The sequence below is a fragment of the Pelmatolapia mariae genome, linkage group LG13 (genome assembly GCF_036321145.2).
Source record: "Pelmatolapia mariae isolate MD_Pm_ZW linkage group LG13, Pm_UMD_F_2, whole genome shotgun sequence".
NCBI classification, from domain to species: Eukaryota; Metazoa; Chordata; class Actinopteri; order Cichliformes; family Cichlidae; genus Pelmatolapia; species Pelmatolapia mariae.
The window spans coordinates 34581479-34599637 of record NC_086238.1 but is presented as its reverse complement, the minus strand read 5'-3'; the positions used below and the strand labels follow the sequence as shown (position 1 = coordinate 34599637).

General features: G+C 43.0%; 1 protein-coding gene across 1 annotated transcript; it reads left to right on the top strand.

Annotated features, from left to right (window-relative positions):
• Positions 1-449: 449 nt before the first annotated feature.
• galm (galactose mutarotase) lies at positions 450-10072 on the top strand. The gene is made up of 9 exons (XM_063491632.1): positions 450-603; positions 1501-1687; positions 2583-2737; positions 3874-3987; positions 4174-4266; positions 5836-5917; positions 7427-7577; positions 7688-7862; positions 9761-10072. Exons 2-9 carry the CDS (start codon positions 1501-1503, stop codon positions 9836-9838), a joined length of 1035 nt encoding a protein of 344 aa, XP_063347702.1. The 5' UTR covers positions 450-603; the 3' UTR covers positions 9839-10072.
• The last annotated feature ends 8087 nt before the right edge of the window (positions 10073-18159 follow it).

Below are 18159 nucleotides of genomic sequence, written 5' to 3'. Positions count from 1 at the left end.
TTTTAACCTGAATATTTAAAACAAACTAAACAATATATAAATGTAAAAAGTCAGTGCTGAAAAATTGCGCTGTGGAAAAATTGTGCCATTTTTTAATTAGCACCCGAATGCCATCATTTGGTTTCAGCACATAAATATAGCGCTTTGCTAATTTAGTCCTGTTTTTTTTTCTTACATTTTGTGGGCATCAGCGGTGTTATTAACAAACATATCAGCTGGAACCTGGAACTGATATTACAGGCAGTTTGTGAGTAAAGTTTACACAGTGACAACCTTTTCAGTCTTCTCAGTAATACTTCTTCTGTTATATCCACCATTAATGAGCGACTGTTTACGTGCACGCTTTAAAAATATATATTCTATATTATACTAAAAAACAAATCGTTTTTGCCCGCCACGTGGGCGTGCCCCAGTAGCTTTGGCGTCACCCATTGCGCGTCTGCGTCATCAGTAACGGAAGCAGGAAAACACGACCAGGTCCAAAGTCTAGTAATGAGTGCGTGAAGTATTCAAAGAGAAACAAGAACGCGCGGGTGTACTGCTGCTGAGAGATCGCTGATTAGAGCATGTGTCGTGCTGAATAGCTGCTGACTGTAAAGAGAGGTAAAGTGGTTAGCGTCATATCCTGTATACGCTCAACTGAGCAAACTTTTTGTGCTGGTGTTCCCAGAACACCGGTGTTGTGCCAAAAAGTGATCGCCGGCAAAAAAACTGATTTCCAATGTTTCCGTGTATTTTTTATGTGTAATATCTTTACGTATGTTGGTAAGTAGACTTCGGTGAACAGCGTTTACAAATGGGTTATATATAGAATTAAAAAATTATCTTTTTTTCAAGTATCTTTATAACTCTGTTATTGTACTTACATTATAACCAATCCGGTCCTTTATCCCCACTTAAAATATTTTTACAGAACTATTGTAATATTTGCTGCCATTTCTGCTGTCCTCTTGGCCAACTTAATCTTACAAAAGACATTTTTAATGTTACTGAGATTTTTTTTTTAAACGGCATAAATAAAGGTTCTATAAAAGTCACTGCCAAAAACTGATTGCGGCTTCAACCTTTTTACACGAATGTTGTTTGTGGCTCCAGATGACTTTATGTCATCCATGAGGGATGCATTTGACATATGTTTCACATGTTATAGCCCAACAAGTTACTTATAGCAGTTTAAATACGAGCAATCAGTTTTTGGCAAATACCGGAAATCAGTTTTTGGCAGACAATCACTTTTTGGCACAACACCTGTTTTACTATCTGTGTTGGTGTGTATGTAAGAGACACGTGGGAATACTGTAAGCTGGTCCAGTGAGCATTAATAGGCTTCACACAGACGTTCGTAGCCTCTGTACAAACTGTTGACTCTACTGTAAGCTAGAACAAGATATAATGAGCCTGTGGGGATGTGAGAGCTGACCAAACATATCTGAGTTAAATGTAAAGTAACATTTTAACCATTATTTTAAGCTTATGTTCTGTTCCTGTGCTTGTTCCAAGATGACTCAGGTAAGCCATCATCCATGGGGAGAGTGGCCTGGCCAGGGCACCGTGGACCTGTGGGTTGTCCAGTCTCCTCAGGTGAAGGTGGAAGTCCTAACCTTAGGTGCCATTATCAGATCAGTGAGCTACAGAGGGAAGGATGGACAAATGGAGGATGTAGTCCTTGGCTACGATAACCTGGAAGGTAGGAGGGAAAGTAACTTGTGTTGTTATCTGCACATAAACCGGTTTAATTGTATAAAAAGCAAAAGATGATTAAAATGGTTAATTTAAGCACAAACTCCTGAAAGTGGTGTCTGTTGTACATATCAGGTTCTCTTGTGCAGGCAGACGTCATCATGTTTTGTTTTGTTTTTGTTTCACGTGAATCTGAACATCAGGCGACGGCTAAAGTGAAGCTCATGCAGTAGAATTTCTGTGTCTTTTCCCACCCCTGGAAACACCCATTATTTGTTTAGTAGTAAAGAGATGATTGTCACTTATATATAGGATTGGTGGTGCTCTCATTGATCTTAACCACTTACTGCTCCTTGACAACGCTCAGTAGTGTTTTTCAAAAACTTGCACATTATATTCCAAATACTTATTGTGTCACCAGCAGTATGGCTGCAGTTCTGTCTCACTGGCACTTTCCTACTCAGTGTGTCAAGTGTTTAGTTTTTCCTTTGTCTCTTTTAACACTAATGGTACTTGTAATAAATTGCCATGTAACAAAGATTCACAAAGAAAATAGCGGCCATTATAGGTTTTATCTATAAATATATGAAAGCTGAAACATCATCACTTGTCTTGATTTCGAGGACTCCAGTTTTTTTCAACATTGCATCCTGCATATCGCTGCACCTCTCGTCACAGATCCAGCTAACATGTCTGCATGAAATAGGCAAGAGTGCACCAGTCTGGTCCTTTTTCTGGTCCCCAGTTTTCACAGTTGAGTCCAGTACAGAATCAAGTTCTTCAGGCATTTTCAGTAGTGGGTGGGAATCGAACTTGTGACTCCCACTCCAAAGGTGTGTAGTCTTACCACTACAATATCAAGCTTCCATATATGAATAAGAAGTATTATGTTTTGTTGTCAGGTTATGTATCAGATAAGCGGTACCTGGGCGCTGTGGTGGGCCGTGTGGCAAACAGGATTGCAAAGGGACGTTTTGTCCTTGAGGGAAAGGAGTACCAGCTGGATATTAACAATGGACCAAATGCGCTGCATGGAGGCCTGCGAGGCTTCAACAAGGTAAGGTCTGGTTAATATTTGTTTGTGCTCCAATCTTAAACAACATGGAGCAAAATTTGTGGAAAACTGTATAAATGATGTGTTTTCCCTCTTTGTACATGTTTCACCAATCACAGGTAAGTGTTTGACCATCATTTGTAATGTGTGACAATTTGTGCACACAGTGTAGAGCAGCTACCTGAACACGACTCCCACAGACATCAATTATCCTGTTAATAATTTTACAGCTTCACTCCATATGACTCTGGATACTGTAGCTCCTGTGAAAAAAACCTTAAATCAGAAGTACTAGACTCAGTGGTATAATTGTCAAACATGTAGACTAAAGCAGATAACTCGTAGGCTGGAGAGGAAATGGTGTGTCACAAATGTAGAAGATCATCATTTAGAGGATCATCATCATTTGGAGAAATAGTTTGTTGCTTTATAAGAAAGCCCTCCGTAAAGCCAGAACATCTTACTATTCATCACTGATTGAAGAAAATAAGAAGGTTTCTCTTCAGCACTGTAGCCAGGCTGACAAAAAGTCAGAGCTCTGTTGAGCCAACCATCCCTTTAACATTAACTAGTAATGACTTCATGAACTTCCTTACAAATTCTCATGTCTTTTAGACCCCAATCCTACAAGACTGCTCAAAGAAGTCCTGCCACAATTCTTCAACTTGTTTTGTTTTGTTTTTTTGTTTTTTTAAGGGGCTTCCTTCTCTGGGTTTAGACTAAAATGACCGAAACATTTAAAGTTTAAAGATTTAAACATTTAAAGATTCATACAGGCTTTTAACACTAAACTGCTGTACAGGGCTCTTCTTCTTAGGCTTTTGGCATTGCCGATTTTGTTCTTCATGTTGATGAGTTCCTTCTGGCTCCAACTGTAATTTGAACAAATGAAAGAATGGCTGAAAAGAAGACTGGACACACTGCCCTTTTTTACATGTGCAATCCATGCCACAGGAAAACCTTCACACATCAAAAAAAAGCGGGGTTGGTTTGACAGAGTGAAATATACACCCATCACTTCACAACACCTACTTATTGGCAGCTGTAGATTGAATTTTGTATTTGAACTTACTGAGCTCTGTAACCTGCACTTAATGTATCCTGTGTATTCCATAATTCATGTGTGTTTGCTTCTGCAGGCTATCTGGCTTGCTACAGCAGTGGAAGGTGGTGTGCAGCTGAGTCTTACCAGTCCAGATGGAGACCAGGGTTATCCTGGTGAAGTTCAGGTCTCTGTCGCCTACACACTGCAGGTAGACACATCTGGTTATGAATTCATAGTACTGCATCCCAAATTTCCTTTTGGCAGAGCTAATTCGACTTTGCTGCTTAGTGATACTCAGACATTTGTTTTGCCAGCACAGAGTCTCCAATAACATGTAACTGGTTTTATGTGAATATGCGGCATAAAGATATTGAGTTTGAACTTGTTTGCTCAGGGGGAAGAACTAACTGTTGAATACCAAGCACGGGCTAACAAAACTACCCCCATCAACCTCACCAACCATTCCTACTTCAACCTGGCCGGACAGGTAAGTGACCATGGACACGTTTCTGGGTGCCTCTGCACAGTGGTGTTTTGTGTGGTTCAGTGTGTGTCGCTCTAATAATTTCAAACTTTTACTTAGCTACTTATTTCATACTATAACTTAAACATGATTTATCCCTGTCTATTGAATCATATCCTTACACAGAAGCCCACAGCCCTCCAAGAAGATCTTACACTCTTCAATGGGTTTGTCTGTGAACGTGCAACATTTGCGTGATGGGTGTAGTTTCCCATGAACGGGACATATTTTGTCGCAATCATCACATTTGTAATCAGAAGAGTCTCAGTCTGTAAAACACAGGTATCCTGCAGAGCTAGTTCTATGTTTGTTTGGCTGCCATCCTAACTATTCAGTCCTGGGCGCAGTGTCTGTCTGACTGATGGAGTTGAAGCTTGGGTAGTTGGCAGCACTAGTTTCCTGGCTAACAAAACCATATTTTGCCCGCTAGGAAGTGTGGTTTAAATGTGTTGCCTCTGCTATGAACGGGCAGTCCTCTAAACTCCTTCCCCATATCCACACTCTGATTCTTGGTCCACAGGTAACGACAGTAACACAATCAGAATCAGAGAGACTTTATTTATCCCCAAGGGGCAATTAAGGTACAACAGAGCAGCATGACGTTGAAGATAAGGACAAGGCATAAACAGGCAATGAGAGTGAGATAATAAATACACAGAATATACAGTTTTACTCCTCAACTACCTCCACTGGCTTCCTGTGGATGGTGGTGGTGACTGAAGCAGCCAGATCCCTCTGCCTACTGGAGAAGGTCACCACCATCTCTTTGGTTTTGCTCACGTTCAGTTCAAGTTTGGAGCTGTCACACCACTCTACAAACTCCTGCAGAGTGGGCCCGTGGTGTTGTGAGGGGCCTGACGGCAGTGACAGGAGAACTGTGTCGTCAGCATATTTCACCAGGTGACAGTCGGGCTGTGTGGATCTGCAGTCATCGGTGTAGAGGATGAAGATCAGAGGGGAGAGCACACAGCCCTGGGGGGAGCCAGTGGAGGTGGAACGGAGACCGGAAAGAGAGTTGTTGACCTGAACTTTCTGAGTCCTGTTGGTTAAAAAAGTCCAATATCGACAGTGACGACACAGGGAAAGGTTAAACTGCAACATCTGCTACGAGGCACGATCACTTTTACTTCTTCACGATGTACAGATATAACAATGAAAACATATGAGCTCTGTCTTTAATACAACCCAACCTCCCATCTAGCTTCCTGTTTACTGATGACATCATTTCCTGTTACATACTATATGGATTTAAAGGTGATTCCAGTGAGAAATCTAAAATAGCATTCTGCCTTAAATTAACTTAAACTCTTGATATCAAACACTGATACTCTCAGTCAGTTTTTCAAAATTTTATTTCGTTAACTGTTAAAGGAGGAGGCAGGCCTATTTTGGTAAGATGTTGTGGTATTAGTGAGTGTGTTGGTTGAGTCTCAGACAGATCAACCCCTTCCTCATCACATCAAGATGAGTAACGTGGGTATATGTATGGCGAGGATGATAGATGATCTGAAAAATCTCTTATCTGTGCTCTAGGGTGTAGCAGATATCTACGACCATCAGGTGTCCATCACTGCACAGTCCTACCTGCCTGTGGATGACACATCAATTCCTACAGGTAAAGATTTACTTCAATCATCTTTAACTGCAAAAGTCGATGGACTGTAGCAACATGAAGTGGTTTATTTAACAGATGTCAAATATAAAAACTGAATGATATAATAGGAAAAATCTCATTAAATAAGCAAATAGAATTAATCAATCTGTCAAAAAATATTAGCGCGTTTACAAGCATATTGATAGTCTCTGACAGTTTGGTGGAAAGTGCTTCAAATCACTTCAGTTACACTGTCTCGGGAACAAGACTCCAGACTTTATGATCAGTTAAAGTACATATTCATTTGAATCTTTAGCTCCCCTCTCAGTCCTTGAGCTTCTCATGTTCCTCCTGGCGTTCCACGTGTGCCCTGCCTGTTAGCATCTCGCTCCCTGCTGTTATGTGCTGGACTGTCTCAGGGACATCTTTGCACAGTATCTGGGGTCTTTCCTGTGGTAGATCCCAGCCTCTGTTGATCTGGGGGAAAGGGCTTGTTCCTGTGCTTCCAGGGTTGTTCTCTATACTGTCAGCTTTCAGCTCTGTCCAGCCGTTTATAGGATTTCAGGATATCAGCAACTTCTTTTTCTAGTGGGATTGTTGTAAAGCAATGATTCCAGTATGTGTTTTTATTAGTGGGAGGCGTGTCGAACTCCAGTTCTCCTGAAACTTTTCCATGTGTCCCTGCTGCAACACACCTGAATACAAGTAGGTCATTAGCAAGACTGTAGAACTTGACTGAATGCTGAAGGTGGCAGGTGTGTTGCAGCAGGGACACATGGAAAAGTTTCAGGACAGCGACCCTCGAGGACTGGAGTTCAACACCTGTGAGTTAGTGTGAGACAGGCAGATTGTGGATTGTTTCGTCTGTGTCTCACCATAGTGTGGCTCTCGATGTTTATGCCACTCTCACAACTGACCCATCTGGTACATGCAAGTTTGAAATTTTACAATCCCACTGCAGTCTCTCCAGAAATGGCAAATTCTAGTTATTTTCCTCTTTAGTATGCAGGTGCTTAACTATATAAACCAAACCCACCGTTCGTGAGATAATGTGAAGGCCACATAATGTTTGGAGGTCTTTGCCGATTGACTCTTGGACTTGTTGTGTGGGTGGCGTTCTATCACAGTAATTCAGAAAGCTCCCAGAGGTCACTGTGGGGATGAGAATGACGAAGCTAAGATCCTGTGGGACCTTCAGATACAGACAAGCTCCTGATGGAAACCAACTGGGCAATGGTGAAAAAGCAGAGGAAAGTGCCTGTAGTGCTAGATGTAGTTAAGTAATGACATCCGAGATCTCTTTCCAGAATGCACAGTACTAGGAACACCAAAGATACTGTGCAGAACTCTCACTAGCAAATGATTTAATTTGCTAAACATGTTATTTATGGACTTTTTGTCATTTAATATATCTTAATGCTCCAGTAAATAACTCGTAACTGCAATAATTCACCTTTATAGAATTGATTGTGTGACATTATTTAACGTTCCTGATACGAAGTCATGAATTAATTAGCTAAATACTAACAGGAGAGATCAGAGAGGTGAAAGACACACCCTTTGACCTCAGAGAACCAGTTCTCATTGGCCCTCGTCTGAAGGAACTTCAAGGCCCAGGGTTTGACCACAACTTCTGTTTGTCATCACCCGGAGGTCCATGGACAGAGAAACGCGCTGCCAGGTTTGATACAGAAGTCGTTTTCTAAAACATAGACACATGTGACATCCACTGAAGTTAAGGAGGACAAATAAGTCTTATCTTATTTGTTTATTTATTTATTTATTTTAAAGAGTCTGTCACCCAGCAAGTGGGCGTGTCTTAGAGGTTTCTACTAACCAGCCAGGAGTCCAGTTCTACACTGCCAACTTCCTGGATGGCTCCATCGCAGGAAAGTGTGGTTGTAGGTACAGGAAGCACAGCTCCTTCTGTCTGGAGACGCAGAACTGGCCTGATGCTGTTAACCAGGTATGATGAATAGAAACTCAGTGTTGTGTTTTTTCTCTTGTAGATGGAAGTTAGCCTTTAGTCAAGTTCACTTTCTGGTCCATGATCTTGTTGAGCCGACATGGATAGACATGTCACATATCATTCACCTTAATCTACAGAGCTCTGTAGAGACTCATCTGTCTGAGACTCTTTGATTGCTCCCATCTCCAGAATAGTTTTTAATTCCTTCACGCCTACTTTTCATTGACTTCTAAACTCTTGAATGCATTGTCACACTTTGGCAAGTCTATAGGTGTATATATATGTTATCTAGGGTTATGCATCCTGGTAGGGTAGACAGTAAAATGCTGTTGTGGCATGCAAACATATGCTCTCTTGGATGGTATAAGTTGGTCATCACAAATGAGCAAAGTGTGATTGGCAATCTGTCACCTGAGGCCCCAACTTATCAGATACCAAAGTCATTCAGCAGGCTCCTCGGAGAAACGGGCTCTCCACACTTTTAGGAGGTTGAAATCTGTGTTGCTACACCTCTGTCAGAGAAGACAAGCTCATAATTATCACAATCCATACATATAGTCACTTTTCCCTGATTGCATCCCTTGTCATGTATGATCTTTCAAAGTCTTCCTCAGAACTCTACCAGACCGTATGTGTGGTACTGACAAACAGTTATCCAAAAAGACTTAATTAACCATTAGTCTGGTCAGAATCTCCTTTGGGATTCCAGCTCTGAGGATAACCTGAAACAGTGTCCATGTAACTCCCTCTGCAGAAATGTTGTGAGGTTGCATTACTTTGGGATATTGATAATATAACATTAGCCCTGTGCACTACAGTTATATGGCTCAATGAGGTCTGTACCCATACGGACAAAGAGCACCTCCACTGATGACAGAAGGTGCACAGATGCTTAAAATGACTGGCTGAAATGGTAAATGGCCTGCATTTGTATAGCGCTTCACTCAGTCCCTAAGGACCCCAAAGCGCTTTACACTACATTCAGTCATTCACACACACAGGCGATGGCAAGCTACATTGTAGCCACAGCTGCCCTGGGGCGCACTGACAGAGGTGAGGCTGCCGAGCACTGGCGCCACCGGGCCCTCTGACCACCACCAGTAGGCAAACATGGGGTTAGTATCTTGCCCAAGGATATTTGGCATGCAGCCAGGAGCAGCCTGGGATCGAACCACCGACCTTCTGATTAGTGGCTGACCTGCTCTGCCACCTGAGCCACAGCCACCCCAGCAAAAAACAAAAACAAAAAAGAAAAAACGGTGGCATTGAGGGTGAGCTAGACATTAGCAGCTCAGATCCCTTGAACATCCGACCAGTGTGTTCATGATCTGGTTCATTGTTTTATCATATCCCATCTAACTGCCAATTTGGTATAATGACCTGCCTGGAAATTAATTTCCTGCTTTTCTTTTCACCAACAGCTGAGTAATGTCTGATTGTAATTTCATGATTTATTCCGTCTGTCCTTAATCAATATGCTTATGTCTACATGGTGACCATTGTTTGTTTTTGTTTTTATTACTTGGTCAAAGACAAAGTGAAGACTGCTGCCACAACACTGTGGAAAGTATACTTTGGGATGTGTTATAGGAAGTTGCAGAGCCTCCTGTCACACCACTGATTCTTTCTATCTCTCATACTGACTGAGCACATCTCTGATGGCTGTGGTTGCACTTCTACACATTACCCCACCAGTCCATCAAACCCTGGCCAATCTATACCCAAAATCAAACAGTATGCAAACACTCATTAACTGCTTACTGAACAGCAGTGAAAACAAGTTTCCTCGTTACTGTTTGGTTGTTTGTTTGGTTAAACAGACTAATGAGAATTAAAATAGAGTGTGTGTGTGTGTGTGTGTGTGTGTGTGTGTGTGTGTGTGTGTGTGTATTCAGCCTTCATTTCCTGACTGCCTTCTGCGTCCTGGAGAGAACTACCATCACATAACTCGCTACACCTTCACAACTGTCTGATCTGACAGACAGAAAAGAAGAACATTTCATCGTTTGCAGCAGATTGTTTCATTTCCTAAAAGTCTGTCTTTTAATTTTGAATATAATTTTTGTTAGCATTTTACAATATTTTGTTAAGCTTGTTTTAGTTTGAGCATCACAGAACTGATGAGATAAAGAAAAAACCTTCATAGTTCAACATGACCAAACTCTGTCATGATTTGATTTATGATGATGTGCCATACTTGTCATATTAAACACAATATTGATCAAGAGCTTTCTCTCGTGCTGGTGCTTTGTTTCAATGTGTTCTCTGAAGAGGCTGGCATCATAGCTGGTTACTGCTGTCACCTCGCACCAAGAAGGTCCTGCGTTTAAATCCACTGGTAGGCTGGTGCCGTTCTGTATAGATGTATTAATGCATACTCAATCATCCAGGTGAGGAAATCCCAAAAAGGTTGATTCTGTTCATCTGAACGTAGAGTTTTAGTGAGAGAAACATTTCATCACTCATCCAGGTGACTTCTTCAGTCTCAGCTGACTGCAGGTTTCCAACCTTATAAACATACAAACAGTAAACAGCACATTTGCATAATGAAAGAAATCAGCACCAATAGCGAACAATGGGCTGTGAGGTCAGTTTCTTGATAATTGATATGCAGATTGCCATGGCCATTGATCAACAACAATTGATTAATGGCTATGAGTACCATTCACAGAGAGTTGGGGAATGGCTGCAATCACAGCATTGTAAGATGTACCCTTAGGCCCCCTCCTCCATTCCCCTTTCATGCAAACGGCCTCCTTGACTCTGCGCTCAAACCAGCATTCCTCCCTGTCCAGGATGTGTACATCCTCATCCTTGAAAGTGTGTCCACTGGCCTGTAGGTGTAAATAGACTGCAGAGTCATTTGTGTCTAACCGTTTTTCCCCACTCAGCGACACACCCGCCGGGGATCAAACTCTTGTAACTGGTAATTCTGTTCTGAGACGTGAAGCTAGAGACACCAGCAACGATAGTCAATTGTCTTCCAAAAGCCAGAGTAGGCGACATTGAGGGAAATTTAAAACTGCTGGCTAAGGGTAAACGTAAATTATAATTCACGTCGGCAGTAATGACACCCGGTTACACCAATCGGAGGTCACTAAAATCAATATTGAATCGGTGTGTAACTTTGCCAAAACAATGTGGGACTCTGTAGTTTTCTCTGGTCCCCTCCCCAATCAGACCAGGAGTGACATGTTTAGCCGCATGTTCTCCTTAAATTGCTGGCTGTCTGAGTGGTGTCCCAGAAACGATGTGGGCTTCATAGATAATTGGCAAACCTTCTGGAGGAAACCTGGTCTTGTTAGGAGAGACGGCATCCATCCCACTTTGGATGGGGCAGCTCTCATTTCTAGAAATATGGACCAATTTATTAAACCCCCCAAAATATGACTATCCAGAGTTGGGACCAGGAAGCAGAGTTGCAGTCTTACACGCCTCTCTGCAGCTTCTCTCCTCCCGCTACCCCCCCAAAAACCCATCTCCATTGAGACGGTGTCAGCTCCCAAACAGACAAAAAACAAACTAAAAACCAGCAATAAAAAACTTAAACATAAAAAATCACAAAGAAAGAACAATACAGAATCCACATCTGAACCAAAGAGTAAAACAGTGAAATGTGGATTATTAAATATTAGGTCTCTCTCCTCCAAGTCTCTGTTAGTACATGACTTAATAATTGACCAACAAATCGATTTACTCTGCCTTACAGAAACCTGGTTGCAGCAGGATGATTATGTTAGTTTAAATGAATCAACACCCCCGAGTCATTCTAACTACCAGAAACCTCGAAGCACAGGCCGAGGGGGCGGTGTGGCAGCAATTTTTCACACCAGTCTATTAATTAACAAAAGACCAAGACAGACTTTTAATTCATTTGAAAGCCTGATGCTTAGCCTCGTCCACCCCAGCTGTAAAACTCAGAAACCAGTCTTACTTGTTATCATCTATCGTCCACCTGGGCCTTACACAGAGTTTCTCTCTGATTTCTCAGACTTTTTATCTGATTTAGTGCTCAGCTCAGATAAAATAATTATTGTGGGTGATTTTAACATCCATGTAGATGCTAAAAATGACAGCCTCAACATGGCATTTAATCTGTTATTAGACTCAATTGGCTTCTCTCAAAATGTAAAAGAACCCACCCACCACTTTAATCACACTCTAGATCTTGTTTTAACATATGGCATAGAAACTGAACATTTAACAGTGTTTCCTGAAAACCCTCTGCTGTCTGATCATTTCCTGATAACATTTACAATAATTGATTACACAGCAGTGGAGAGTAGACTTTCTCTATTGCTTTTACTGTGAGATTTCCATCAGTAATGGGGGACATTTAAAAGCTGATGTGTACCATAAACCTACGCATACGGATCAGTATTTAAGGTTTGACTCTCATCATCCACTGGAGCACAAACTGGCCGTCATCAGGATGCTACAACATAGAGCGAACACCATCCCCACAGACACAGCAGCCAGGGAAGCAGAAGAACATCACATCAAGAAGGCCCTGAGTATATGTGGTGTGGCTGTAGCTCAGGAGGTAGAGCAGGTCACCTACTGATCGGAAGGTTGGTGGTTCGATCCCTGGCTCCTCCAATCTGCATGTCAAGTATCCTTGGGCAAGATACTAACCCCAAGTTGCTCTCCAATGCGTCCATCGGAGTATGAATGTGTGTGAATGTAGTTAGATAGCACTAAGTATAGATAAAGTGCTTGGGTGAATGTGGCGTGTTGTATAGAGCGCTTTGAGTAATCACACTCTAGATCTTGTTTTAACATAGAAACTGAACATTTAACAGTGTTTCCTGAAAACCCTCTGCTGTCTGATCATTTCCTGATAACATTTAAATTTACATATCAAACATATATGTAAGACTGCTTTCTTCCATTTGCGCAACATCTCTAAAGTTAGAAATATCCTGTCTCAGAGTGACACTGAAAAACTAGTTCATGCATTTATTACTTCCAGGCTGGACTACTGTAATTCATTATTATCAGGAAGTCCTAAAAACTCCCTGAAAAGCCTTCAGTTAATCCAAAATGCTGCAGCAAGAGTCCTGACAGGAACTAGAAAGAGAGAGCAGATTTCTCCTGTATTGGCTTCCCTTCATTGGCTTCCTGTTAAATCTAGAATTCAAAATCCTGCTCTTCACATACAAGGTCTTAAATAATCAGGCCCCTTTAGTAGCAAGATTGCGGCACGCACAGACACAAGGCTCACTGCTTCTCACGTTCAGTGCTTTGTTTTTGTTTTTTCTACTTGCATATGTGTGGATGTTTGTGTTTTTTATTATTATACATCGAGTAGAATCCACTTACAGTCGTCAGGACCTTTTGAGTTTGGGATTACGCTGTTACGTTGGACTATCACCACTTTCACGGCATTCCGGACATAATAAGAACTCCAGGGTCTCCGTGGTTGGTTCTTCCCAGCGGCAAGCCAAAGAAAAAACATACACAAAGGTGGCAAAAGCATGGCTGCAGGGCGGGCCCGCTAGCATGGCTAAAGAAACAACCATTTAAGCCACCGCTTCCGAGTATCTTCCTCTCCAACGTCAGGTCCTTAACCAACAAAATCGATAAACTGAGATAACAGATTGCAGTCAACAAGTGTGTACAAGACAGCAGCATTGTACTACTCACAGAGACTTGGCTGCAGCTATTAATTCTGGACTCGGCTATTGAGCTAGCAGGCCGCACGGTCCACCGTCACAACAGGGACGTCCACTCCGATAATGTTACGCGCCCACGAAGAGGTCTAGGGGTGTGAGTGTGGGGACCGGTAAACAGAGGGGTAGGAGTGGGCAACCAGCCCATACTTCTACATCAATGACAGCTGGTGCAAAAACACAGAGACTGTAGACAGACACTGTTCCCCAGATTTGGAATATTTGACTGTGAAGTGCAGACCTGTCTACATACCTCGCCAGTTTACTGTTGTCATGGTAACGGCCATGTATATACCACCCAGGGCAAGTAGGGAGTTCAGCACTTAACCAACTACAAAACTTGCAATACCATGTTGACTAGGGTAATGCGGCACTTGCGGAGGAGCTGAACCACTTCTTTGTAGGCTTTGAGGTGAAGGGACCAGAGGCAGCAGCAGCCCAAGCCTCATGGTTCAGGAATATGATGTGAGGTCTCACACTGAGGGCAGTGAACCCCAGGAAGGCCGCCAGTCCAGATGGGGGGACCGGAAGGGTCCTAAAAGAATGTGCAGACCAGCTGGCTGGAGTCTTCACTAAGATCTTCAACACTTCACTGTCCCAGTCCTGCATCCCGCCGTGCCTAAAGTCGGCCACAGTTGTCCCACTGCCAAAGCGGACCAACATTAGCAGCCTCAACAACTACTGACCAGTTGCTCTAACACCTGTTATAATGAAGTGCTTCGAGAAACTGATCCAACGTCACATCATGTCCTGCCTGCCACCCACACTCGACCCGCTCCAGTTCACATACAGAGCTAACAGATCAACTGAAGATGCCATTGCTACAACGCTCCACACCACCATCTCTCACCTGGAACAACAGGGGTGTTACACCAGGCTGCTCTTTGTTGATGTTAGGTCTGCTTTCAATACGATACTCCCGGACAGACTAATAGTTAAACTGCTGGATATTGGACTTCCTTCTACCACCTGCTGCTGGATCAGAGACTTCCTGTCAGACCGTTTACAGAGAGTTAGAGTGGGGCCTCATCTTTCCTCAGCTCTCAGCCTCAACACTGGCTCTCCACAAGGCTGTGTACTGAGTCCCCCACTGTACACTCTGTACACACATTACTGTGTTAGTACCCACTAAGACAACGCAGTCAATAAGTCCACAGATGACACCACTGTGGTGGGGCTCATCTCTGGGGAGACAAGACATCATGCAGAGCTGAGGTTCAGAGGCTGTCAGATTGGTGTGTAGATAACAACCTGGATCTCAATACCACCAAGACAAAAGAACTGGTAGTTGACTTCAGAAGGAGGAAGTCTGAGCTGCAGCCTGTCAGCATTAACGGGGAGTGTATGGAAAGGGTGTCCAGTTTCAAGTTCCTGGGTGTGCCCATAGACACAGACCTCCAATGGAGCTCGAACAACTCTGTGGTTTTGAAGCAGGCCCAACAGCGTCTCCACTTTCTGAGAATCCTCAGAAATACGGACCTGAAGAAGGAGCTGCTGATTGTCTTCTACAGCTGCTCCATTGAAAGTGTGCTGATATACGGCATCTGTGTGTGGTTCTCCAGCTGCACCACGGCACACAAAAAGGCACTTTAGACAGTCATTAATATGACCTAAAAAATCATTGGACATCCTCTTCCCTCCCTGAAGGACCTGTACAGCACGTGCTGTTTCAACAGGGACAGCATCCTTAGGACTGTACACACCCCGGACACCAGATGTTTAATCTGCTGCCGTCTTCCAGGAGGTTCAGGCCGCTGAGGTCCCGGACAAACAGACTCTAGGACAGCTTTTACAACAGGGCAGTAGCCCTAATCAATGCAAAGAGCTGACCTGATTGGCTACCTCCCTGGACTTTTTTTTAGGGGGTAATAACAATAATAAACAAACTTATTCTTCGTTTTATTACTAAGTTAAGTTACTGTGTCGTGTCATGTTGTGTTGTACGTAGTTCCGACGTGGGCAGGTTTTCCAATTTCATTGTACTATTGTACTATGTATGACTGCGCAATGACAATAAAGAGTTATCTTATCTTGTCTTATCTTATCTTCTTATCTTAATGACCTTGTAGTACCATAACACCCTATTAGAGCACTTTGCTCTCGCACTGCAGGCTTACTTGTTGTTCCTAGAGTATTTAAAAGTAGAATGGGAGGCAGAGTCTTCAGTTTTCAGGCCCCTCTACTGTGGAACCAGCTTCCAGTTTGGATTCAGGAGACAGACACTATCTCTACTTTCAAGATTAGGCTCACGTCGGCACTACGTACACTAGTACTCCCTTAGTTATGCTGCAATAGGTGTAGACTGCTGGGCGATTCCCATGATGCATTGTGTGTTTCTTCTTCAGTCACCTTTCTCACTCACTATGTGTTAACAGACCTCTCTGCACTGAATCATATCTGTTATTAATCTCTGTCTCTCTTCCACAGCATGTCTTTATCCTGTTTTCCTTCTCTCTCTCCAACCAATCACAGCAGATGGCCCCGCCCCTCCCTGAGCCTGGTTCTGCCGGAGGTTTCTTCCTGTTAAAAGGGAGTTTTTCCTTCCCACTGTCGCCAAAGTGCTTGCTCATAGGGGATCATATGATTGTTGGGTTTTCCTCTGTATGTATTGGTGGGTGGCGCTGTCACTTGGTGTTTCGCTCGCTCTGCGGTAGAGTATCACTTCCTGTTCCTGCTCAAACACAGTGGTGTTTCTGAGTAGCTTTTCTGCTTAGCAATTTAATTGAAATCTTTTGATACATCCCTTTTTCATAGTATAATCTTAACGTGCTTCATCTGAATCACCCTTTCTGTGTGCTCACTACCTAATTTATAGCCAAAGTATTCACTCACTGTCTCTTTACTGTTTCGCTAGCTTAGCTTAGCTCGTAGCCGACTCGTTAGCACCATGGCTACTTCACCTGTCCCTGTTGCACTTTCCTGCTCACTGTGTCTGATGTTTAGTTACTCCTCGGCCTCCTTTAGCAGTAATGATACCTGTAACAAATGTAGCATATTTGCAGCTCTGGAGGCCAGGATTACTGAATTGGAGACTCGGCTTCGCACCCTTCATTCACCCGTAGCTAGCCAGGCCCCTGTAGCTGGTGCAGCCGACGATAGCGTAGGCCCCGCTAGCTCTCCCCCGGCAGACCCCAAGCAGCTGGGGAACGAGGGCGGTTGGGTGACGGTGAGGAGGAAGCATAGTCTTAAACAGAAGCCCCATGTACACCACCAACCTGTTCATGTGTCTAACCGTTTTTCCCCACTCGGCGACACACCCGCCGGGGGTCAAACTCTGGTAATTGGTGATTCTGTTCTCAGACATGTGAAGCTAGAGACACCGGCAACCATAGTCAATTGTCTTCCAGCAGGCGACATTGAAGGAAATTTAAAACTGCTGGCTAAGGGTAAACGTAAATACAGTAAGATCATAATTCACGTCGGCAGTAATGACACCCGGTTACGCCAATCGGAGGTCACTAAAATCAATATTGAATCGGTGTGTAACTTTGCCAAAACAATGTCGGACTCTGTAGTTTTCTCTGGTCCCCTCCCCAATCAGACCAGGAGTGACATGTTTAGCCGCATGTTCTCCTTAAATTGCTGGCTGTCTGAGTGGTGTCCCAGAAACGATGTGGGCTTCATAGATAATTGGCAAACCTTCTGGAGGAAACCTGGTCTTGTTAGGAGAGACGGCATCCATCCCACTTTGGATGGAGCAGCTCTCATTTCTAGAAATATGGACCAATTTATTAAACCCCCCAAAATATGACTATCCAGAGTTGGGACCAGGAAGCAGAGTTGCAGTCTTACACGCCTCTCTGCAGCTTCTCTCCTCCTGCTACCCCCCCAAAAACCCATCTCCATTGAGACTGTGTCAGCTCCCAAAAAGACAAAAAATAAACCAAAAACCAGCAATAAAAAACTTAAACATAAAAAATCAAAAAGAAAGAACAATACAGTATCCACATCTGAACCAAAGAGTAAAACAGTGAAATGTGGATTATTAAATATTAGGTCTCTCTCCTCCAAGTCTCTGTTAGTACATGACTTAATAATTGACCAACAAATCGATTTACTCTGCCTTACAGAAACCTGGTTGCAGCAGGATGATTATGTTAGTTTAAATGAATCAACACCCCCGAGTCATTCTAACTACCAGAAACCTCGAAGCACAGGCCGAGGGGGCGGTGTGGCAGCAATTTTTCACACCAGTCTATTAATTAACGAAAGACCAAGACAGACTTTTAATTCATTTGAAAGCCTGATGCTTAGCCTCGTCCACCCCAGCTGTAAAACTCAGAAACCAGTCTTACTTGTTATCATCTATCGTCCACCTGGGCCTTACACAGAGTTTCTCTCTGATTTCTCAGACTTTTTATCTGATTTAGTGCTCAGCTCAGATAAAATAATTATTGTGGGTGATTTTAACATCCATGTAGATGCTAAAAATGACAGCCTCAACATGGCATTTAATCTGTTATTAGACTCAATTGGCTTCTGTCAAAATGTAAAAGAACCCACCCACCACTTTAATCACACTCTAGATCTTGTTTTAACATATGGCATAGAAACTGAACATTTAACAGTGTTTCCTGAAAACCCTCTGCTGTCTGATCATTTCCTGATAACATTTACATTTA

Coding starts and splice junctions, on each gene's coding strand:
- galm (XM_063491632.1), top strand. CDS start 1,501: ATGACTCAGGTAAGCCATCATCCATGGGGAGAGTGGCCTGGCCAGGGC. Junction 1,688..2,582: donor TGGCTACGATAACCTGGAAG/GTAGGAGGGAAA, acceptor TTTTGTTGTCAG/GTTATGTATCAGATAAGCGG. Junction 4,267..5,835: donor ACTTCAACCTGGCCGGACAG/GTAAGTGACCAT, acceptor TCTGTGCTCTAG/GGTGTAGCAGATATCTACGA.